General features: G+C 62.5%; 1 protein-coding gene across 2 annotated transcripts; it reads left to right on the top strand.

Moving 5' to 3' along the window:
- Positions 1-560: 560 nt before the first annotated feature.
- Positions 561-21,206, top strand: ATG2A (autophagy related 2A). 2 transcript variants are annotated; one of them, XM_027959308.2, is made up of 41 exons: positions 561-805; positions 3,096-3,258; positions 3,377-3,529; positions 3,652-3,754; positions 4,162-4,297; positions 4,642-4,740; positions 5,037-5,133; positions 5,226-5,390; positions 5,496-5,636; positions 6,194-6,431; positions 6,516-6,660; positions 6,762-6,854; positions 7,287-7,445; positions 7,544-7,787; positions 8,128-8,224; positions 8,325-8,481; positions 9,185-9,327; positions 9,407-9,543; positions 9,638-9,795; positions 10,277-10,427; positions 10,562-10,761; positions 10,856-10,936; positions 11,167-11,273; positions 11,370-11,462; positions 13,041-13,111; positions 13,333-13,409; positions 14,118-14,288; positions 14,417-14,543; positions 14,630-14,844; positions 15,395-15,603; positions 15,837-15,972; positions 17,538-17,738; positions 17,927-18,028; positions 18,113-18,197; positions 18,294-18,429; positions 18,515-18,584; positions 18,740-18,822; positions 19,059-19,180; positions 19,322-19,476; positions 20,322-20,474; positions 20,564-21,206. In XM_027959308.2, the coding sequence occupies exons 1-41, from the start codon at positions 635-637 to the stop codon at positions 20,798-20,800; spliced, it is 5,781 nt and encodes a 1,926-aa protein (XP_027815109.1). In that variant the 5' UTR covers positions 561-634; the 3' UTR covers positions 20,801-21,206. The 2 variants fall into 2 exon arrangements, with proteins under 2 accessions (XP_027815109.1, XP_027815108.1); XM_027959307.2 differs by having other exon boundaries at positions 18,515-18,587.
- Positions 21,207-22,252: the final 1,046 nt, after the last annotated feature.

Below are 22,252 nucleotides of genomic sequence, written 5' to 3'. Positions count from 1 at the left end.
TGATTTCTTTTAGGACTGATTGGTTTGATCTCCTTGCAGTCCAAAGGACTCTCCAGAGTCTTCTCCAATACCACAGTTCAAAAGCATCTCACACGCTAGCAAAGTAATGCTCAGAATGCAAATGTTTTCAGTTAATTGTTTCTAGAGATGAGTGCTGGGGCTCTGACACTAAGTAGTCCTCTAGAAAGCTTTTACTAAGTTTAATGGGACACTGTCCCTTTAAATCCTCTTCAACCACCTCAAGTACCAATTGGACGAGTTGGCACATGCGCATTCCTTTGAAGGGCTGGCACCTCAGGCTACAGCCTTCCCGGAGCCCGTAGGAGAGGTTAAAGGTCCACCCACACAGAATTTATACGCAAGCGTAAATCAATATAGGGAGCTCTATATCGTACTGGGAGCCCAGTCCCTTTTTTCGCGCCTGAAGGCTCCGCCCCCGCAGCCAATCAGTAGGCCTCGCCCTTTGCAGTGACCAATGGCAGTGAGCGTGGGGGGCGTGGTCGGGCGTCCGGGGGTGCGGCCTGGCCCTAAGAGAAGCGGCGGGGTGAGCCGGGGGCTCTAGTGAACAGCACAACCGGACGGGGAACGCTGGCAGGCGGCGAGTGGAAGCGGCCCGGGCCCGGCGGTCCCCGAGATGTCACGATGGCTGTGGCCGTGGTCGAACTGTGTGAAAGAGCGGGTTTGCCGCTACCTGCTTCACCACTACTTGGGTCACTTCTTCCAGGAGCACCTCAGCCTGGACCAGCTCAGCCTGGATCTGTACAAGGGCAGCGTTGCCCTGCGGGATATACATCTGGAGATCTGGGTGAGGATCCGAACCCGGGAAGGGTCAGACTCGGGGGGCTCAGCGGCCTGAGGCTGCCTGCGAAAGGGTCGACCTAAGGGACCAGGCACCGGAGTGGAGAGGCCTTGGGCGTCCGGCCCTTTCCAGGGGTCAGAGGGGCCCCAGCCAGTCGCGTCCAGAGCCAGAAGCTAGACGGGAAGGGGTCCCTGCCTCTCCTTCGCAGGAAGAGAAACTGAGGCTGGGGAGCCGGATGTCACTTCTCTGGAGAGTGACAGGATAAGCGTATCAAATTGGGGGCCAGAGTTGAGGGTGTTGTCAAGGGGCTAAGGAGAAGGTGAGGAGGGATTGCAGGAACTAGGGGGCTCTGGTGGGACCAGGCCACGGATGTGGCAGAGTTGGGACATACAGTTGGTTGGGGAAGCCTGGAAGGGGTCCAGGACCCTGCTGTGGGCACCTGTGGGAAAGGTGCCCTGACCTCCTGACCCCACGTCCCAGGCTCAGTAGGTGGTGTTCATCTCCGGATACAGATGTCAACAACCGCGTCAGCACCCTTGTTGATCAACACTTTGTGTGACTGCCACTGCTGCCTACTTCCTGCTTTGGGGAGAGTGGGATGGACCAAATGGGTGTTTGGGGAGGGGCTTGGACATCAGCATCTAGCATCACCTAGAGGAAAGCCCTGGAGGAAAGGTGGAGAGGTCTGGCCTGAGGCAGAGAGGAGAGAGATTCTGGGCAAGCAGAGAGGAATAAGGTCTGGGTCAGAGGCCTGAGGCTGGGGGCGGTAAAGAGCTGTGACTCATGGTACAGCTGACCTGGGAAGTTGCAAAGGAGCCTCCCCGTAGAGGCGAAAGACCAGGGCTGGCACTGGGTCAGCCCTCAAGTCCAGAGCGACAGGGGTGGGCAAGGGGACAGGTGGTGGTTGGTGGTTTAGTCGCTAAGTTGTATACTACTCTTTGTGACCCCATGGACTACCCCCTGTAGCCAGCCAGGCTGCTCTGTCCATGGGATTTCCCAGGCAAGAATACTGGAGTGGGTGCCATCGAACCCAGGTCTCCCGAATTACAGGTGGATTCTTTACCAAATGAGCCACCAGGGAAGCCTCCATGAGGACAGGGGCTTCTCAGTTTTCTAGGGGAGCAGACAGTGTGCCTCACCTCAGTATAGTCTGGGCAAGAAGAGTTGGGCTTTACAGTAGACCAGGCCTTCCTGAGCAAATGTAGAGCAGAGGAGACCCCTGGGCCCAGAGTTGGTGACGCTTCTTACCTGTGAATCCCCATGCAGAAGACCTTTTCTGACCTCTAACCTCAGCCTCTTAAACTGGCCCAAACCTGTAGTCTTTCTACACTCCCACCTGCCCTGCCCTCTGGCTGGGGAGTGAATTGACTCCTAGCTAAGCTGCTTTCCTTCCTAGCCTCCAGGGAGGAGTTGACCTCTGGTGGAATGCAAATTATTTCCCAATATGCCCACCCTTCTCCAAGCTGCTAGGCCTGCAGCCCCTACCTTGTGGACCCCCAGAGAAGCCTGGTCCCTGGGGACCCTGCGATAGGAGGAAGAGAAAAGCCCAGGTCTCAATCTCAGTTCCTAGAATACACTGGGTGACTAGACGAGTCCCTTCTGTTTAGGCCTCAAGTTTCCCCATCTTGGATCTCTGGGTAAGGAATTTGCACTTGATCTCTGTGGACCTTCTGGTTCTGCCATGTATTTTATTCATGGATCCAACAGAGGTTTACTGAGGCCCTCTCTGGGTGGCACCACACAGTGCCTAGAGTCACACCATGAAGGCAGGTGGGCTCCTGCCGCCAGGGAGCTCCCAGACTGGTGCAGGGGGCTGCCCGTCTCTTTGTAACGGGAGGCTATAGCCTTGTGCCTCAGAGAGGTGCAGCTATACCAGGTGGAGTTGGGAGTCCTCCAGCTCAGGTCAGCCTCTGCCTGCCTTTCCCGGACACTCCCCTTAAACCCTGTGCTTGTCCAGGTGAACATGGGCTGCGGCAGTCTTGGCTGGGCCTTTGCACATGCTGTTCCCATGCCTGGAACCCTCTCTTCCATCCCCTCTGCCTGGCTCCCTCCTCTTCCTCCTTCAGCTCCCCCGTCCTCAGGTTTGAAAGACTGGACATATTGGACTGTACAGTAATAGCGCAGCCAAGAGTAGGGATCAGTTGAGCAAAGGTAGGATTTGGTAAGTAACACATGGAGGGATGGGAGAGCAAGAGTGCTCTCCAAAGTGGAACGGCCTGGTGAGGAGTGCAGTAGCCAGGGAGACAGTTGGGTTTGGGAGTTCCCTGAGCTGGCTTTGTCTCCTGTTTGCTCCCAGTCTGTGAATGAGGTACTGGAGTCTATGGAGTCGCCACTGGAGCTGGTGGAAGGCTTCGTGGGCTCCATTGAAGTGGCCGTGCCCTGGGCTGCCCTGCTTACCGACCACTGCACTGTGCACGTGTCAGGCCTCCAGCTCACCCTACAACCCCGCCAGGGCCCAGGTAAGAGCAGGGTAAAGCTCAGGTGGGGGTGGGGGAGGGGAGCAGACAGTGGGAGTGGGCCTGGGCACCCAGGATCTGACTGGGCCCGCCTGCCCTGAGACCCTCTTCCTACCTGCAGGGCCGGGGACCACCGACTCACAGAGCTGGGCCTCTTGCATGACCACGAGCATGCAGCTGGCTCAGGAGTGCCTGCGGGACGGGCTGCCTGAACCCTCTGAGCCACCGCAGCCCCTGGAAGGACTGGAGATGTTCGCCCAAACCATCGAGACTGGTGAGTAGGCCCCTCCATGACCCTTAGCGCAAGGACCTCAGGCAGCACCCTGCTGCCTGACAGGGAAGCTGTCCGGCCTTCACTACTCTGCCTGACCTGAGACCCCCCTCCCCACCCCTCAGTACTGCGAAGGATCAAGGTGACCTTCTTAGATACTGTTGTGAGGGTGGAGCACTCGCCGGGCACTGGGGAGCGTGGCGTGGCAGTGGAGGCCCATGTGCAGAGGTAAGGGCAGGCCGAGCAGGTGGGCTGTGTGAATGGGGGGGAGAGCGAGGGGCTACCGAATGGCCCTGGCCCTGCCTGCCTCCCCATCCCGGGCTCCTCGGGGGTGTCAGGGCAAGCCTGAGCGGGCCTGGGCTGTGGTCGTGGCAGAGGGAGGGGGACCGTGCTGGGAGCCTGGAGTGGTGTCCAGGGGCTGGGTGGTGCAGGGCCAGGGTGCTGGGCCCCCAGGATCAGGTCACACGCCGAGGGTCTGAGGAGCAAGAGCTGGCTGTGGAGTTCCAGGATGGCCTGGCTGCGGGGCAGTAGCTCGGCAGGCCGGACGTCACTGACCCCAGACTTCTAGAGTATGGTGCGTGGCAGGGGACCCCAGCTCACGGTGGCCCGCCACTATCTGATCCTCCACTCCCCAGACTGGAGTACTGCGATGAGGCAGTGCGAGACCCGAGCCAGGCGCCCCCGGTGGATGTGCACCAGCCTCCTGCCTTCCTCCACAAGCTGCTACAGCTGGCGGGGGTCCGCCTGCACTTCGAGGAGCTCCCCCAGCAGGTGGGCCAACTCTGGTCCTCACAATCTCTTTCTCCTTCGAATCCCTGTCCTTGCTGGCCCTTGACCCACCTGCCTCTCTCCACCCCTGCTAACCATGTGTGTGCTCCGTCATGTCCGACTCTTTGAGCGCCCTTAGACTGTAGCCCACCGGGCTCCACTGTCCATGGAATTTTCTAGGCAAGAATGCTGGAGCAGGTTGCCATTTCCTCCTGCAGGGGATCTTCCCAGCCCAGGGAGTGAACCCACATCTCTTGCGTCTCCTGCATCGGCAGGCGGATTCTTTACCACTAGTGCCACTTGACCGCACCTTTTCCATCCCTCCTCTCCTATATCTCGTCTCCCAGGAAGGACCCCCACAGCCGCCCTTGCAGATCGGCAGCTGCTCAGGGTGCCTGGAGCTGACAGTGAAACTGAAGCAGAATGAGGCGTTCCCAGGCCCCAAGGTGGGTACCCAGACCTCTGGGGACAAGGAATTATACCCCATTTCAGCATCCTTCTGAGCAGAGCTGGTATTCCCTGGGACAGAGCGAGGTCATTGGAAGAGGGGAGCTCACTGCCTTCTAGGCAACTGGGGAAACAGGGAAACAGAGGCTCAGAGTGGTCAAGTTGGGGCCAGGGTCGCACAGCTAGTTGGTGGCCGAGCTCAGCCTGGCGGCTGACAGGCTGCCTCCTTGGGTGAGGGCAGGTGGGTGGCCGCCGCGGCTGGCATGAGCTCCATGGTTGCTCACTCCTCCCCCAGCTGGAGGTGTGTGGACAGCTGGGCTCCCTGCACCTGCTCCTGACCCCACGGCAGCTCCAGCAGCTTCAGGAACTGCTCGGTGCTGTGAGCCTTGCAGGTGAGGCGTCTGGGTAGTCTGGGGGGTGGGGGAGGATGGCTGGGAAGGGGCAGGCAGACAGGACTGACACAAGGCCACGTCCTCCCTGGCAGACCCCGAGAGCCTGGTGGACAAGCTGAACAAGAGCCGCCCGCTTGGCGCTGAAGACCTGTGGCTGATTGAACAAGATCTGAACCAGCAGCTGCAGGCGGGGACTGGGACTGAGCCCCTCAGCCCAGACCCCCTCTCGAACCCCCTTGTCAACCTAGAGGGCACTGGTGGGTGCGGGGCTAGACCTGGCAATTGCCAGGGAGCCTGGTATGGGTGCAGGGGTCAGAGGGCCGAGCCCGGCCGTCTCTGAGACCCCTTCCTCTGGCCCACAGACCTCTTCTTCTCCATGGCGGGCCTCACAAGCAGTGTGGCCTCAGCTGTGTCCGAGCTCTCGCTCTCTGACGTAGACCTGGGCTCCTCTGTGCACAGTACCACAGCCTCCCGCCGGCTCTCTGCCCAAGCCCCCCCAACCGGTGAGTCATCCCAGGTCAGGGAGAGCTGGAGGAAGGCACCGTGTCGGGTCATGTTGCTTATGTGTGTGCAGGAGGCCTGGGGGTCCACCACTGGTGACCTGGTTCTAGGGGAACACTCAGGGGAGGCGGCAAAGTGACGGACAGAGCGTGGATTTCAGAGTCAGTGATACTGGGGGATTCCCCAGGGGCTCAGGTGGTAGAGTCAGTGACATTGGCCCAAGTACTTAAACTCTTGGAGACTCAGTTTCTCCCCTCGTGAGGGATAAGATCTGACCCCACCAGGCTGTATGTTTGAGGGTTTATATGTGTCAGGTACTGGGTAAGTGCTTTATCACCTCCAGTTTGTCCAGTTTCCTTGAGCAGGTTGAATCGAGCCTGGACTCAGTGTCTGACATACGAGGCTTCGTGTCACCCCTGCCTGGCCAAGCTCCCGGTCGGAGTCAGGGTTCACCTCGGCCAAGGCTTCTCCCAGCCCTGAGCCCAAGTGTCTGACTGTCACTTGACCTGGGGTCCCCACGAGCTCTGGGGAGCCTCTGGTGAAGCCTTTATCCTCTCAGGCAGGACAGCCCCAGTGCCCCCCTCAAACACCCTGCGCCCCGACTCGCTGCTGAAGATGACCTTGGGGGGTGTGACCCTGACCTTGCTTCAGACATCTGCCCCGTCTTCTGGACCACCTGACCTCACCACCCAGTTTTTTGCCGAATTCGATGCCTCCGTGGATGGGTCCTTTGGCTCCCATGACTTGCACCGTCTCCGACCGCGCTTCCAGAGGGCCTGTCCTTGCAGCCATGTCCGGTACAGCCCAAGGCGGGCCTGAGCATGAGGGGACTCCCCGAGCCCCTGAAGTCCCCCCTCTGACGCCCGGCTTCTTCCCTGTAGGCTAACGGGTGCTGCCGTGCAGCTATCCTGGGAGCTGCAGACGAGCAGGGGCCGGCGGGTCACCAGCACAGAAATGCACTTCGGGCAGCTGGAGGTGCTGGAGTGCCTGTGGCCCAGGGGCGCCTTGGAGCCTGAGTGCGCAGAGGTGAGGGCTGACAGCCTGTGCGTGCAGTGTGCCTGGACCTGGTGGCGAGGGTGGGTGCGGGGGCTCAGCCTGACCCCACCATCTTCCCCGTCCCTGCCCAGATCCTGAGCTTCCCCAACAGCCTGCGACCCCAGGCCTCGGCCCAGCCCTGCGCTCACCTGCGCCACACGCAGACCCTGCGCCGGGTGCCCAAGGTAGCCCCCCGACCTCCAGGCCTGGGGCCCCTGGCTGTTTGCTGTGGGTGTTGCCCCCCACCGGCCTCCCCGGGTGCCTCTGCCCCCACCCCCTACCCCAGTCCCTGTGCTCCATCCAGAGCACACCCCCACCCCGGAGCCCTGAAATACCTCTGGGCCACGTGCATGCCACCCTCTCAGCCCCTCTCCTGGTTCATGGCAAAGCCCTGCCAGCCCATAGGGCTGAGGGTGGTAGGTTCCGGGCGGCATGGTTGTCTGCTTCGAGCGGGCGGTGACACCCTGCTCCCCTCCTGGGTCCTTCCCCGAGCTCGTCTCCTCACACCTTGGGAGGGCTCTGTGTTCTTCCTGTTTTCGCTCAGGGGACCCCTGCCCATCCTGCCCTCACCTCCCCCGCCGCACGGCCCTCGCTGACCTGAGCACCCTCCCCCTCAGAGCCGGCCCCGGCGCCCACCTGCCTGCCGTTGTCACTCAGAACTGGCCCTGGACCTGGCCGACTTCCAGGCGGATGTGGAACTGGGGGCCCTGGACCGGCTCGCTGCCCTGCTGCTCCAGGCCACCACACCCCCTCCTGAGCTGCCTGCGGGCCTGCTGGTGAGAGGCCCAACCAGGGTGGAGAGCGGGGCACGGATCCTCCCGCTCCTGACCACGGGGGTCGGGGGGTGGCTGCAGCTCTGATTCTCCCCCTGCAGACAGAGCCCCCGCTGGCAGCCGAGCAGCACACACTGGTGCGGCTCTCAGCACCCCGGGCCACACTGCAGCTGCGCTTCCCTATCGCTGACCTGCGGCCTGAGCGGGACCCCTGGGCGGGGCGGGCCGTGCGGGCGGAGCAGCTGAGACTGGAGCTGACTGAGCCCCAGTTCCGGTCAGAGTTGAGCAGTGGGCCTGGTCCCCCAGCCCCCACCCGCCTGGAACTTACCTGCTCTGACCTGCATGGTAAGACTCCCCCAGGAGACAACCCCTTGGGCAGGGGGCTGAGGCCTCTGGGAGAGGGGGGCTTGGGGCCCCGGGAGGGGCTGGGTCATGAGTGGGGTCCATGCCTCATCTGCTTTGTGAGGCGCCCTCCATTCCCCGGGCTCCTCTTCGCAGTGGGCAGAATGGACCGTTTATCCCAGGACCATGGCAGAATGTGGGTGCAAGGGAGGGCACAGGTCCGTAAACAATAAAACACAGTTGTCGTGGGCAAGGCTCCAGGCCCCCACTGACCCACCTGGTATTGAGGAAGAGATGGGAAAAGGTGGCAGTGATGACCCCCACCCCTCCCCATCCCCTCCAGTCACCTATGAAGATGGAGAGAAGCCGCCCGTTCCCTGCCTGCGGGTCTCCAAAGCTCTGGATCCCAAGAGCCCTGGGCACAAGTACTTCCTGCCCCAGTAAGTCGGGGCTCTGGAAGGAGCAGACAGGAGAGGAGGGCTTTGCTACTGAGGGCAGCGGGAGGCCCTGCAGGCCAGTGACAGGCCTGTGCCCTGGCAGGGTAGTGGTGACCCTCAACCCCCAGCTCAACGCACAGTGGGAAGTGGCCCCGGAGAAGGGAGAGGATCTGGAGCTGTCGGCTGAAAACCTGTGCGACCTTCGGGAGCCTGAGCCCTCGCCCTTCTCCTCCAAGAGGACCATGTACGAGACGGAAGAGGTGAGGTCCAGGCCTTCTGAGTCTCTCGGGAGCCACTTGGTGGCTGTGGGCCAGGGAGACAAGACCACCTGCAGGGCCAGATAACATGTGACTCAGTGCCAGTGAGAATTCCATGTCTTCCATCGTCTCTGGTCAGTGAAGAGTCAGAAACACCGCAGCTTGTGGGGCCCGAGAGCGAGGGCCGTGGCAAGGGCAGCGCCCTGGGCCACGGGCCTTGGTGGGACGGCTGTGACCCCGTCCCATCAACCATTTCTCAGCAGTGGACATCTGGGCCCCGGGATCCTCTTCTCTGAAGGTGCTAAGGGTTGAGTGAGAGGCAGTTAAGCGCCTGGCCTCTGGTCCAAACGGCTTAGGTTCGAATCCAGGCTCTGCCACTTGGTGGCTGTCATCTCAGGATTGTCCAACCGCCTAGAAAGTGAACAACAGATGAGCTTCTACTTCCGGAGAGTGGGTGTAATGACCCCTCTCGTGGGGCCTGCCGTGGGGATAGAGGAGGTAACATACATGAGGCCCCTTGGAGCAGGGTTCACATGCAGTCAGTCCTTCAGACCAGCCTGAAGATGGCTGTCATACATCCCAGCAGAGGAGGCTCGTGTGAATGACAGTTGGCATTCAGGAAGCAGATTCTAAGTCCGGCAGCAGGCCCTGACCTCTCTCGCATCCCCTTCCCTGCTCTCCCCGCCCGCGTCCCTCCCCCTGCAAGATGGTGATCCCTGGAGACCCTGAGGAGATGAGGACCTTTCAGAACCGGGCCCTGGCGCTGTCCCGCTGTAGCCTGGAAGTGATCCTGCCCGCCGCCCATGTCTTCCTGCCCAGCAAGGAGGTCTACGAGAGCCTCTACAACAGGTGATGGTGTGGGTGGGGCGGGGGTGGCCAGGGCCTGGGCTGGGCCCCCCTCACTGCCGTGGTCCCACCGTCCTCCCAGGATCAACAACGACCTGCTCATGTGGGAGCCCGCAGACCTGCTCCCCGCCCCCGCCCCCGCTCCCGCCGCCGGCTGCCCAGGTGCCTCGGGCCTCTGGCACGACAGCTTCAAGATGTGCAAGTCTGCCCTCAGGCTGGGTAGGAAGGGTGCTCCAGGGACCCTGGGGGCCATGGCAGACCCTCCCCCCACCTCCACGCCTCCCTGCCACTCAGTTCCTTGACCTCACCCTAGACTCGGACTCGGACGACGAGGACACCCACTTCTCAGTGGGGGCATCAGGTGCCCCCCAGCCCCTTGCCCGTGAGTCCCGGAGCCCTCGCTCCCAGAGCACCTTCTCTGCACTGGTGACGGTGCTGAAGGGCCGGATCACCGCCCACTGTGAGACCAAGGTGAGGCATAGAGGAGGTGACGACAGCCCAGGAGCAGGGACCCCCGACTCCAGAGCCCCCACTGGCAGGAAAACCAGGCCTGTGTGAGCTGCTCCGAGTTGGGAATGTGCAAAACAGAAGCCCCACTGGGGTCCGAGTGTGGCCTGCCCAGCCATTAGCACCCACCTGCCCCTCCGACCCACCCATGCCACCCCACCCATCCCATCACGCCCCGTCAGCCGCTTACTAGCACCTGCCGGGTGTAAGGCACTCAGGGTTAGGGTGAGGTAAGGCTCGGGGTCCGAGCAGGCACCATCCGATGCTTTGGGGTAGACAGGGAGGGTGACCCTTCCCCTCTGGGTGCTGCCCCGGATCTGCAGCAATCTGGAGAGCGGCCAGAGCCAACCCTAGTCAGACCAGGGCTCTGGAGGCCCCCTGACCCTGAGGGCATGGGGGCTGCCGAGTAAAGCCTCTGAGGCCAGGCTGCGCGCTCTGTCTGCAGGACGAGTGTGGGAAGCGGCTGGAGGGCGCCCATGGGGAGCTGGTGCTGGACGTGGAACAAGGAACCATCTTCAGCGTCTCTCAGTACAGAGGCCAGCCGGGGCTTGGCTACTTCTGCCTGGAAGCAGAGAAGGCAGCGCTCTACCACCGAGGTGTGAGGGCTGGGGGCCAGTTGCCGTGGGTCCCAGGGGTCCATGGTCAGGGGTGGTCTCTCGGGAGGGATGTACCCTGGGTAGAGTGGGTCGTCCACCAACTGGGCAGGGGAGCTCACCAGATACCTCCCCAGCGGCCATGGATGACTACCCACTGCCCAGTCGCCTGGAGCTGCCCGCCTTTGCTCCCCCGGCCCAGCTGGCCCGGACCATCTACCCATCAGAGGACGGGGTGACTGAGGAAGGAGCCTCAGGCCGCAAAGGCCAGGGCCGGGGCCCCCACATGCTGTCCACTGCGGTGCGCATCCAGCTGGACCCCCACAGGAACGTCAAGGTATAGGCCCGCCTGCTTCTGGCCCACCTGTTTGGTCAGGGCTCTGCCTCCCAGGTCCCTGGGGCTCCCGTGCTGACTCTGCCCTGCCCTCCAGGAGTTCCTGGTGACCCTACGGCTGCACAGGGCCACCCTGCGCCACCGCATGGCCCTGCCGGATCAGAGCTGGCACTCCCAGGTGAGCCAAGGGGGTGCAGCGGGCAGGTCTCCAGGCCTGGGTGAGACAGGCGCGAGGGCAGGGGCTGGGCCAGAGCTGACCCTGGACTGGAGCTGGCTCGTGGGTAGAGCCCCTGGGCCAGGCTGTGGTGGACAGCTGGTGGGCAGCAAGTAGGGGGCTGGGCTGGGGTTGGGGGTTGGGGAAGAAAGAAGCTCCCTCACCCTCATGTACCTCTCCTCTGGCCCCCAAAGCTATTGGAGTTCTTAGATGTCCTGGATGACCCAGTGCTGGGCTACCTGCCTCCAACGGTCATCACCATCCTACACGTCCACCTGTTCTCCTGTGCCGTGGACTACAGGTACCCAGGCTCAGGGGCCTGGGGGCCTGGGGCTGGGGCCAGGCTCTCATGAGCAAGGAAGTTGCCCCAGCCCAAATGTGACCCCTTCCCTCCCAGGCCCCTCTACCTCCCCGTACGTGTCCTTGTCACTGCTGAGACCTTCACCCTCTCCAGCAACATCGTCATGGACACCGCTACCTTCCTGCTCAGGTATGCAGCTCCTCCTACCCAAGCCCCCCGTCCATCCCACCCCAAGTCGGCTGTAGCTGCCCCTTCCTCAGGGTCCCACATGCCCGCTCCATGTCCTCAGGCCAGTCTGAGCCTTTCTGTGCATCTGAGTGATCCCTCTCTGAGGAAGTCGAGGTTTCCCCTGCCTAAAGGCAGTCAGACCTCTGAGGCAGAGCGTTTGAGCTCTTGCCTGATAATCTCACTTCTGGAGGTCGTCCTCAGGATGAAACCCCATGGACTGTAGCCCACCAGGCTCCTCTGTCCATGGGATTCTCCAGGCAAGAATACTGGAGTGGGTTGCCATTTCCTTCTCCAGGGAATCTTCCCAACCCAGGGATTGAACCCAGGTCTCCCTCATTAGAGGCAGACACTTTAACCTCTTAGCCACCAAGGAAGAGCCAAAAAGAAAGGATAAGAAGGGTGAAATATAAAGCCTCAGTAGTATAATTTAAAATAGCCAAACCTTGTAAACACTTTATGTGACCCCAGATTACGACCTCAGTCAGTAAACGTGGCCTTGTGCTCAGTCACTTCATTTGTGTACAACTGTTTGCAACCCCATGGACTGTAGCCTGTCCAGCTCCTCTGTCCGTGGGATTCTCCAGGCAAAAACACTGGATTGCGTTGCTATGCCCACCTCCAGTGGATTTTCCTGACCCAAACATGGCCTACCCAACCATTAAAGTCAAATTTAAGAGTAACATTGAAAAATTCCATCATATAATATTGGCTGAAAAAAAAACAAGATACAAAGCCATATATATATATATATATATTTTTTTTTTTTTTTTTAAGATTTTTGCGGGTGTGTTTGTATACATCTCCGTGTCTTCACAGAAAAGACTGGAAGGAGATGGATAGCTATCCCTCAGTATCTGCAGGGGATTGCTTCCACGACCTCTCGTGACACCAAAACTCAGGGGCCCTGAAGTTACTTATGTCAAAGGGTGCAACATTTGCGTGTATCCCGTGCACATCCTCCCATATTCTTTAAGTCATTTCTAGATTACTTTTAACACCCAACACAGTGTAAATGCTACGTAAGTAGTTGCTAGCGTGCAACAAGTTCAAGTTTTGCTTTTTGGAACTTTCTAGATTTTTGTTTGTTTGTTTGGGTTCCCTGACCAAGAATGGATTTTTTAAAAAATACTTTTGATCCGCAGTTGGTTGAGTCCTCAGAAGCAGAACCCACAGATTGGGAGGGCCCAGGTTCTGTTCTCAGAATCTGAGATTAGCTTCATTCTTACATATTTAGAAGCAGTAGGGGGAAAGCAGGACATTTCCCTCCCAGGGCTGCTGAGTTCCAGGTGAGGTGGATGAGCTGGACAGATATGCAGGAAGAGAAATGCTGCCCAGTGTTCCTGAGTGCCTGCTGGCTGGGCCTGTGGTCTCCCCATTGTACAGACAAGAACACTGAGGCCAGAGAAGGGCCAGCACTAGTTTCTTGTCAGCTTGGGACGCCCTGTCAGGGCCCCTCTGCCTGTCTCTGTGAGCCCCACCTTCTTAGGAGCTGCGGCCCTGCAGCGGCTCCCGGCCCTTCTCAGCCCTGTTCCCCGCCAGGTTCATCCTCGACGACTCCGCCTTGTACCTGTCCGACAAGTGTGAGATGGAGACCCTGGATCTGCGGCGAGGTGGGCAGGGCCTAGGCTGGGCTCCCTCCCCTCCGAGGGACTGTGGCCTGGCCACCCCCAGAGCAGCCAGATGTCCTCCCCCAGCTGCTGGTCACGCTCTCAGCGCCCACAGACACACTCACGCACACCAGGGTGGTACCCACTCAAACCCTAGACTCTCCCACCAGGGCTGGGGCTGGGTAGGAGGAGGCAACAGGGCCCTCTTCTGCTTTCTGCCTCAGATTACGTCTGCGTCGTGGACGTTGACCTCCTGGAACTTGTGATCAAAACCTGGAAGGGGAACACTGATGACAGACTGGTGAGTGTGGCTGTGCCCAGGGTCTACCCAGGTCCCCGGAGCCAGAGCAGGTATCTGGGCGACAGAGCCTCAGGGCATCACTGTCCCCCGCCTGCTCTCTTTTGCTTCTGCCCCGGGGCCTGGGCTCAGGTCACAGTCCCTGGTAGCCCTCCCCTGTGGTTACCCGCCCTCCTGGGAAGGGTCCGGCCCTAGGCAGACATCCCTCCGTAGGAACCCCGCCAGCACAAGGCAGCTGTAGCCCAGAAAGAGCAGGACCTGAGGAGGCAGCCCTTGGGGGTCCCTGATTTCCCTGTCTGTAAAAGACAGTTACTAGGCCTGGGGGCTCAGTTGGTAAAGAATCCGCCTGTAATGCAGGAGAGCCAGGTTCAATCCCTGGGTGGGGACAATCCCCTGGAGAAGGAAATGGCACCCCACTCCAGTATTCTTGCCTGCAAAGGCCCTTCGACAGAGGAGCTTGGTGGACTACAGTCCATAGAATCGCCAAGAGTCGGGCACGACTGAGCAACTAAACCCCCACCACAGGCCCCGGCTCACCGGGCTGAGGTGCAGGACTCGGGAGCCTGGAGGCACAGAAAAGCGCCCGTGCCTCCTTGGACAGCCCTGGGCGAAGCCCCACTTCCCCTCAGGCTGAGTGTGCCCATGTGTCCAGTGGGTTGTTGACTGACCATCCCAGGGCTGACCCCCGCCCTGCCCCGCCCCGCCCCGCAGAGCCAGCCGCTGTTCGAGCTGCGCTGCTCCAACAATGCGATGCACGTGCACAGCTGCGCTGACTCCTGCGCCCTGCTGATCAACCTGCTGCAGTACCTGACGAGCGCGGGGGACCTGCACCCCCCACCCCGGCCGCCCAGCCCCACGGAGATCGCCGGCCAGAAGGTGCAGGTGAGGCCTGGCCCCACGGCTCCCGGAGCTCCACCCAGGCCCCTCCCCTGCCACGGCCCCCACCAGGGCCCTGGGGCCTGCCCCTCCCTCCTAACTCGAGCTCACCAGTGCCCCCCTGCCCGGCCCAGCTCTCAGAGAGCCCCGCCTCCCTGCCCTCGTGCCCGCCGGTGGAGACGGCCCTCATCAACCAGCGGGACCTGACGGACGCCCTCCTGGACACTGAGCGCAGCCTGCGGGAGCTGGCGCAGGCCTCAGGTGGGGTCAGGGTGTGGTGGGGTCAGCAGATGCAGTCAGCACCCGCACCAGGCAGCCCCCTCAACCGGCCCCTCTCTCCGCCACAGGCAGCCCCTTCTTCCAGGCCTCTCCAGTGTCAGTCTACCTGTTCCCCGGAGAACGGAGTGGGGCCCAACCCCCCTCGCCCGCTGCTGGGGCCCCCACTGGCAGCTTGGGGTCCCGCTCCAGGGCCAAAGAAGCTGAAAAGGAAGAGGAGGGGGATGTAGACACTCTGGACAGCGATGAGTTCTGCATCCTGGACGCTCCTGGCCTGGGCATCCTGGTGTGTGGTGGGCAGGCTGGGCAGGGCCAGGAAGAGGGTGCTCAGTTTGGGGCCCTCCTAGAGCTCCCACTGTGAGAGAGGCAGGAGGTGGTCTCCATCTGCGGGAATGAGGGTTGGAACCACAGGTAGAGCCGAGAAGGGCTCCCTGGGGAGGCAGCCCTCACTGTGGGCTTGGAAGAAGTTGATGGAGGTCCAGAGGAAGTGACAAGGCATGGTGTCCAGGGCAGAGGGGTGGGGACGTTGAGGGTCGGGAGGGAGAGGAGCAGGGCAGATAGCAGGAAGGGGAGGAGAACCATTCGCTGTGAGGGTGCTGGCCTCCTGGCCGCTCGGTGCCAGTGGGAATGCCTGAGCTCACTGTCACATACAAGCTAGACCTTAGTTCAGGGAGGCAGGGCTGGCAGGAGCATGGGGCACTCAGGCCCCTCTGGGTCACGGCCCATGAGACCCCCTTTTGTGAAATAGGGGAGAGGGGTGTGAGGATGGGGGAAACAAGCGGCCTGGACCAGGGGAGCTGCTGTGCCCACGTGCTCACGTGGTGTCCTCCCTGCAGCCTGCCGACGGGGAGCCCGTGGTGACACAGCTGCACCCAGGCCCCATTGTAGTGCAGGACGGGCACTTTGCACAGCCGCTGGGCAGCACGGACCTGCTGCGGGCACCTGCCCACTTCCCCGTGCCCAGCAGTCGAGTGGTGCTACGTGAGATCTCCCTCGTCTGGCACCTCTATGGCGGCCGAGACTTTGGCCCCCACCCTGGCCACAGGTGAGAAGGAGCGGGTGCGGGTGGCAGTGGGCCCCCAGGAGATGGGGCCCAGGCTGGGGTCCAGTTCTGACCTTTGGCAGCTGGTGACCTTGAACCCAAGCCTCATCTTCTGGCCTTAAGGCTTCCTCTTCCCCATGCCCCGCCAACTTCCCAGGGGGAGGATCTCTGGCCCCAGAGGGAACGTGGGAAGGCTGTTCCCTCTGAGTCAACTCGTTCCTTGTTCCTCTGCCCAGGGCAAGGGTCAGCCTCTCAGGCCCCCGGAGTTCCCCTTCTCGTGGCTCCGGCCCCAACCGGCCACAGAACTCCTGGCGTGCTCAGGGGGGCAGTGGGAGGCAGCACCACGTCCTTATGGAGATCCAGCTTAGCAAGGTGAGTGGGGGGCTTGGGGAGAGGAGGCAGGGATGGGGACCGGGGTCAGCAAGGTGAGCGGGGGGGCTCGGGCAGAGGAGGCAGGGATGGGGACCAGGGTCAACAAGGTGAGCGGGGGGCTCAGGCACAGAAGGCAGACTGGGTGGGGGACCAGAACAGGCCCTCCCTTCCCCGCTGCCCAGCTAGCGCTTCACTCCACGGAACTCGCGGGTCGTGCACTCGGTTAGCTGCGGCTCTGCTGTTCTGAGTGCTGGATGCAGCAATGAGCGAAGCGGATAGAAACCTGCCTTCCTGTCCCTGTGTCATAGTAGAGGGAGCCTGATAAGGCTACACATGCGCGTCTGCCAGGTCACTTCAGTCGTGTCCAACTCTGTGGACAGGCTCCTCTGTCCATGGGATTCTCCAGGCTACAGTTCTGGAGTGGGTTGCCATGCCTGCCTCCAAAGACTATATATACATGTACTCAAATGTGATAAGTGCTTGGGGAATGTGAACAGAGAGAGGGCTCAGGGAGCACTAGGGAGGGCTGGAAAGTCCTCGTGCAAATGTGCCATTTTGCACAAAGGTGTGAGGAAGTGAGCCACGAGGTTTTCAGGCAGAGGGCACAGCGCGAGGGCTACAAGCCAGGAGCATCCCTTGCATATTCTGGGACCAGCAAGGAGGCCGGCGGGACTGCCGCTGAGAAGGGAGGGGAGCAGTAGGAGACGAGGCTGGAGATCCGACCCCGGGCAGGCTGCGTAGGCCCTGAAGACCACGGGCGGTTCTGGGTTCTACCAGAGGGACAGCGGAAAGAACCACAGGATGGGCTGCTGCACTGAGTGTCCATGAGGGAGAGAGCGGACCAGGCTGGCCTGAGAAATGGTGTTGGGTCAAGGGCCAGGTCAAGGGCCGCTTACTGAGAGCGAGCCTGCACAGACCCACCCCCCGAGCTCGCAAGGGCGCTGGTGCTGAGAAGTGCTTCAGAGGGGTGGCAAGGGCGCCTCGGACTCCAGACAGGCCAGGGAGCTGATGACAGCGCTGAGTGATGGGGAGAGAAGGCCGGGCCAAGGGCCTGTGGCTGAGGGAGGCTTTGACCTGTCAAGGGCAGAGAGGCCAGGGTGCCGCACATCAAGGGCAAGGGCCGAGGGTGGGCTTGGAGGAAGAGCACGGCCTGGCCAGGCCTCAGGGAGGAGTCTGCAGGCGTGGGGTGGGCACGCGAACACTTTACGAAGGTCCCTCTGGGTGGAAGGAGAAGGGGCTGGAGGGGGGGTGAGCAGGGGTGGGTGGGGGGTGTTCAGGGAAGGGGAACGGCAGCCCCGGGGCCAGGGGCGGCTGCGAAGGTGACAGAGCAGAGGGACTGGAGGGACTACAGAGGAGGCAGGACTGACAGCCGTAGCGATGGAGAGGTGCTGCGGAGGACCCGCCGGGGTCTGCCCTCGAGCGTGACGGGGATGCCGTTGCCCCTCCAGGGATGGGAGGGCTGTGAGAACGGGGCTGGAGGGACAGCCGCGTGGGGCTGAGACTGGGGGGTGGGGGAGGGCTGAGAGTGTGGGGAGCGCCTGCTCAGGCCGCTGTGCGCCCTGCAGGTGAGCTTCCAGCACGAGGCGTACCCGGCAGAGCCAGGCCCGGTCGTCCCCGGCAGGGAGCTGGAGGAGCAGCCGCTGTCCCGCCAGGTGTTCATCGTGCAGGAGCTGGAGGTGCGCGACCGACTGGCCTCCTCCCAGATCAACAAGTTCCTGTATCTCCACACAAGCGAGCGCATGCCGCGGCGCACCCACTCCAACATGGTACGGGCCCGTGGTCCGCCCGCACGCGCGCATACGTACACGCACCCCAGCCATTTGTGAGTCCCAGAGGGTGGGGGCACAGGCGGCTTTCACTGAGGGAGCAGCTTCTGCAGGACCAGCTGGGTGAGCGGTGAGGGCGTGGGGGCCTGAGGCCCAGCGGGGGCCCAGAGCTCACCTCCTGCCTTCAGCTCAAGGTCAAAGCGCTGCACGTGGCCCCCGCGACCAACCTGGGGGGCCCCGAGTGCTGCCTCCGCGTCTCGCTGCTGCCCCTGCGGCTCAACGTGGATCAGGTGAGCGGGCCGCGTGGGGACGGAGCCTGAGCCGAGCCCGCTGCCCGCCCCAGCCTCTGAGTCTGACCCCCTCACTCCCCACAGGACGCCCTGCTCTTCCTCAGGGACTTCTTCACCACCTTGGCGGCCAGCATCAACCCCGTGGTCCCAGCAGAGAACTCTGTCGAAGGTGAGCAACTGGGCCGGCGAGGGGAGGGTCTGGGCCTCCTGCCTCACCACCATGCCTGGGCCCATCCCCAGTCTGTCCCTGCCGTCTCCCCTCCAGCTCGCCCTGAGACCCCGGTCCCACCCAGCGGCCCCCAGGAAGGGCAGCCCGAGGGTGTGGAGACCACCAGCTCCCAGGAGGCCGCAGGTGGTAGGCACGGCGTCCACCCCACCGAGCAGCAGCCCATCTACTTCAGGTAGGGCATTGGGCTGGGGACCCCGGGCCAGGCTGCAAGGGGCCAGGCCAGTGACCTCAGGACCCTCTCCTCACTCCCTACCCAGGGAGTTCCGCTTCACGTCTGAGGTGCCCATTTGGCTGGATTACCATGGCAAGCACGTCACCATGGACCAGGTGGTGAGTGGGTTGTCAGGTCCCCATCCTGCCAAGGCCTTAGGAGGCCAGGGGGCCAGGCAATACCAGCCGCTGTCAGCCTCTAGTGGCTCCGGTGGGGCTGGGCCGGTCCCGGGGTCCCAGGGTGTAAACTCCAGCTCCTCTCCCCTGCCCAGGGCACTTTCGCAGGTCTCCTCATCGGCCTGGCCCAGCTCAACTGCTCCGAGCTGAAGCTAAAGCGGCTCTGCTGCCGGCATGGGTGAGCCTCTAGGCCTTTCGCAGGGCCCTCTCTCTGTTCCTGACTCGGGCCTTGGCCAAGACCTCACACTTCTGGCACCTCAGTTTTGTCCTCTGTGAAATGGGCTCAGTCAGTCCCTCCATACAGGGCTGGGTGGAGCTGCGGGGTATGTTGGGTGCCTTGGTTCCCTCTGGCCCTGTGACCCCCTCAGTGAGAGGCCCTGCCCGCCCCGCCCTCCTCTCCCTGCCCCGTCCCAGGCTCCTGGGTGTAGACAAGGTGCTGGGCTACGCGCTCAACGAGTGGCTGCAGGACATCCGCAAGAACCAGCTGCCTGGCCTGCTGGGGGGCGTGGGCCCCATGCACTCGGTCGTCCAGCTCTGTGAGTATCTGACTTTGGAGGCTCTGGAAACTGCCATACTCGGGCAGCCTAGAAGCCACTCTGGGGAGTTAAGTGGACGAGTTCCCACAGCAGGGTAGGTGGGGGCGGCCTTGGGCATCTCTGTCCACCCTGTGCCCCTAGTCCAGGGGTTCCGGGACCTGCTGTGGCTGCCCATCGAGCAGTACAGGAAGGACGGCCGCCTCATGCGGGGACTGCAGCGCGGCGCCGCCTCCTTTGGCTCGTCCACAGCCTCGGCCGCCTTGGAACTCAGCAACCGGCTGGTGCAAGCTATCCAGGTGAGCGGACCCCCAGTGTCCAGGGCGGGGAGGCTCTACTCCACGGTGCCCAGTTCCCTCCTTATAGCTCCACCGAGCATGGGCAGTCTGGACGTGTGAGATCTTAGGAGGAATAATCACAGAGACAAGAGGCCAAGTGACCGGCCTGGAGCCCCTGGCTCCTGTGTAGGAGCGTCAGGCCCCCAGCTTTAGAGCCCACTAGGTGTCCATTCATGGCGTTGTCCTGACGAGGGGGAAGGGCTGGTTCTCTTGAGTGAACCAGAGATTGACCCTTGTGCTTCGCCAGGCCCAGGGGGGAAGCCCGGGGGTTATCCTGTGAGCAGTTGTACATGAGTGCCCTGGGGTCTGGAGTAGAAGCGGGTGTATGGACAGATGTTTGTGTCCATCCTCAGAAGTGAGGGGGGAGCGTGCAGATCCTCGGGGCAGTTGGGGAGGGGCAGGCAGGATCTCTCGAGAGGAGGCTGGAGGGATAAGCAGGTATCTGAGGCCCTCCCAGGGCAGTGAGCTGGGGTGTGGCCCGGCCAGGGAGAGGGGAACCCAGGTCTCTGTCAGGGCCGCCCCTGGAGCTCACGAGGAACAGCTGGGGAGGGCAGGCGCTGGGCTCAGGCTGCGTCTGTGGCGCCCCCAGATGGGCAGGAGGAGGGGTGTGGGTCCAGAGGACGTGCGGGGAGTCCCCTCAGGAGGCATGAGGTCACCCGAAAGCCCCCTGCCCTGGCGGCTGGGAGCTTGGCAGGACCCCAGGAGCAGCACAGTACAGTGTGGCTGTGGGGGAGGCAGGGATTGTCGGGGGGTAGTGGGCTCCCTCCTGGTCCTGTCTCCTCATCCGCTGTCCCCCACACCCCCAGGCCACAGCTGAGACGGTGTATGACATCCTGTCCCCAGCGGCGCCCGTCTCGCGCTCCCTGCAGGACAAGCGCTCCGTGCGGAGACTGCGAAAGGGCCAGCAGCCCGCCGACCTCCGGGAGGGCGTGGCCAAGGCCTACGACACGGTTCGAGAGGTAAGGAGGCCCAGTCCCCTGCCCAGTCGTCCCACGTCCACACCCACACCCCCGCCACCGACCCCCACACTGACTGCTGGCCTCCACAGGGCATCCTGGACACAGCTCAGACCATCTGTGAGGTGGCGTCTCGGGGCCACGAACAGAAGGGGCTGACCGGCGCCGTGGGGGGCGTCATCCGCCAGCTGCCCCCGACCGTGGTGAAGCCCCTCATCCTGGCCACTGAGGCCACGTCCAGCCTGCTGGGAGGGATGCGCAACCAGATCCTCCCCGACGCGCACAAGGACCATGCTCTGAAGTGGCGTCTGGACGAGGCCCGGGACTGAGCCCGGCCCCCAGGACCCCACCTCGGCCGGCCAGCCCAGGGGCACCTCCAGAGTGCTGCGGCCCCTGCCAGATGGGCCAGGCCTTCAGAAATGGACCAGGAAGGACCCTCATGGGCCCACCCGCTGCCCACCGCTGTGAGAGTGGACCTTCCCTGCCTGGGGCCTCGGCCCTGTCTCTGCACTTTTCCTCCCGGGAGAAGGGACACCGCGCCCCCCCACCACCTGGGCCCACATCGCTGCCTTGTTCCAGAATGGAGGCTCTCGGACCTGGACCCACTCAGCCAAGTGTCTTTCTGTGTCTCGGCGGGAGATGGGGGCACGGACACCGTGTGGCTCAATGTATTTTTAAGCTCCTTGAGCGTGTGGGTCAGTGTCTGCATGACGTGGAATAAACTGCCCACCGCCAGCCCCCCTGTGTACCTGCAGTGCCCCAGCCTCGACCTGCACCGCCCCGTCCCCAGCTGTGTACCCTGCACCGCCCAGCTCACCACCAGGGGTTGCCACACCCTCTCCACCCACCCGGCAGGTGAACAGCCCCCTGCCCACCACCACCCCACCCACTGCCCCTGGCCTCGAACCCAGCCGCCTGCCTGCCTCTCTGCTCCTCCCCTCCGCTGCCCTGTTGCTGCGCTAGGCCCCTCGCCCCTCTCATGGGGGACTGCCACCCTGGCACCACTTGTGATCTGGCGGGCTCTGAGTAGAGAGGAGAGGAGAGAAGAAATGGTCCTTGGAGCCCATCTCACCCAGACTATGTTTCTTGGCCCCTCCCCCAAAAAGCCCAATCCAGCCCTCCCTGGGGCACTGGGAGGGCACTGGACCCGAGCAAAGGGTAGGACTGTGCAGGACCCCAGGGGGGCCGAGGCCCCGACCCTGTGACCTGAGGCCTCGCCCTTGGTCTCTGAGCCTCAGGCCCCTCCCAGTCATCTGCCCAGCCGACCCAGGGGCCACGAGGGTCAGTCAAGGCCATTCCTGGAAGGCTGGGCCCTCTGGGGCCACGCCTGCTTTCCTTAGCAGGTTTTCAGGTGACTGGAACCTCTACCCTGGGGTCCCAGCTCCCCCCTGGAGGGGGAGGGGCGCTGGGGACAACACGGGCTGGAAGGGGGCCTGACAGTGACTTTGGCACAGAAACACTTGGGATGGGGAAATGGCTATCGCCCGCCCCTCCCCACACCTCTTGCCTTGTCTCTGGTGAACAAGGAAGAAGGGGCCACTCTATTGGGCCCCTCCCCACCCAGTTCTCCAGGAGCACTGCGCTGAGATGGGAGGGCCCATGGGGAAACAGGCCCAGGCTGAGGCATAGAGAATGCTCACCTTGCTGGGGTGTCAGCAAAGCCCCCCAACCCGCTTTGTGTCCCTGGTGGGCCCTCCTCGGTGAGGACCTGGGCCCTAAGTGAGTTGGGGCAGAAGTTTTGTCCTAGTGGCTCCCAGGGTCCTCAACGTCGCGTGGGGCCA

Source organism: Ovis aries, chromosome 21 (assembly GCF_016772045.2).
Source record: "Ovis aries strain OAR_USU_Benz2616 breed Rambouillet chromosome 21, ARS-UI_Ramb_v3.0, whole genome shotgun sequence".
Taxonomy (NCBI): domain Eukaryota; kingdom Metazoa; phylum Chordata; class Mammalia; order Artiodactyla; family Bovidae; genus Ovis; species Ovis aries.
The sequence above is the reverse complement of the archived record's forward strand: the minus strand, read 5'-3'. Positions and strand labels throughout refer to the sequence as shown.

Coding starts and splice junctions, on each gene's coding strand:
- ATG2A (XM_027959307.2), top strand. CDS start 635: ATGTCACGATGGCTGTGGCCGTGGTCGAACTGTGTGAAAGAGCGGGTT. Junction 3,530..3,651: donor CGCCCAAACCATCGAGACTG/GTGAGTAGGCCC, acceptor CCCACCCCTCAG/TACTGCGAAGGATCAAGGTG. Junction 6,855..7,286: donor CCCTGCGCCGGGTGCCCAAG/GTAGCCCCCCGA, acceptor CCTCCCCCTCAG/AGCCGGCCCCGGCGCCCACC.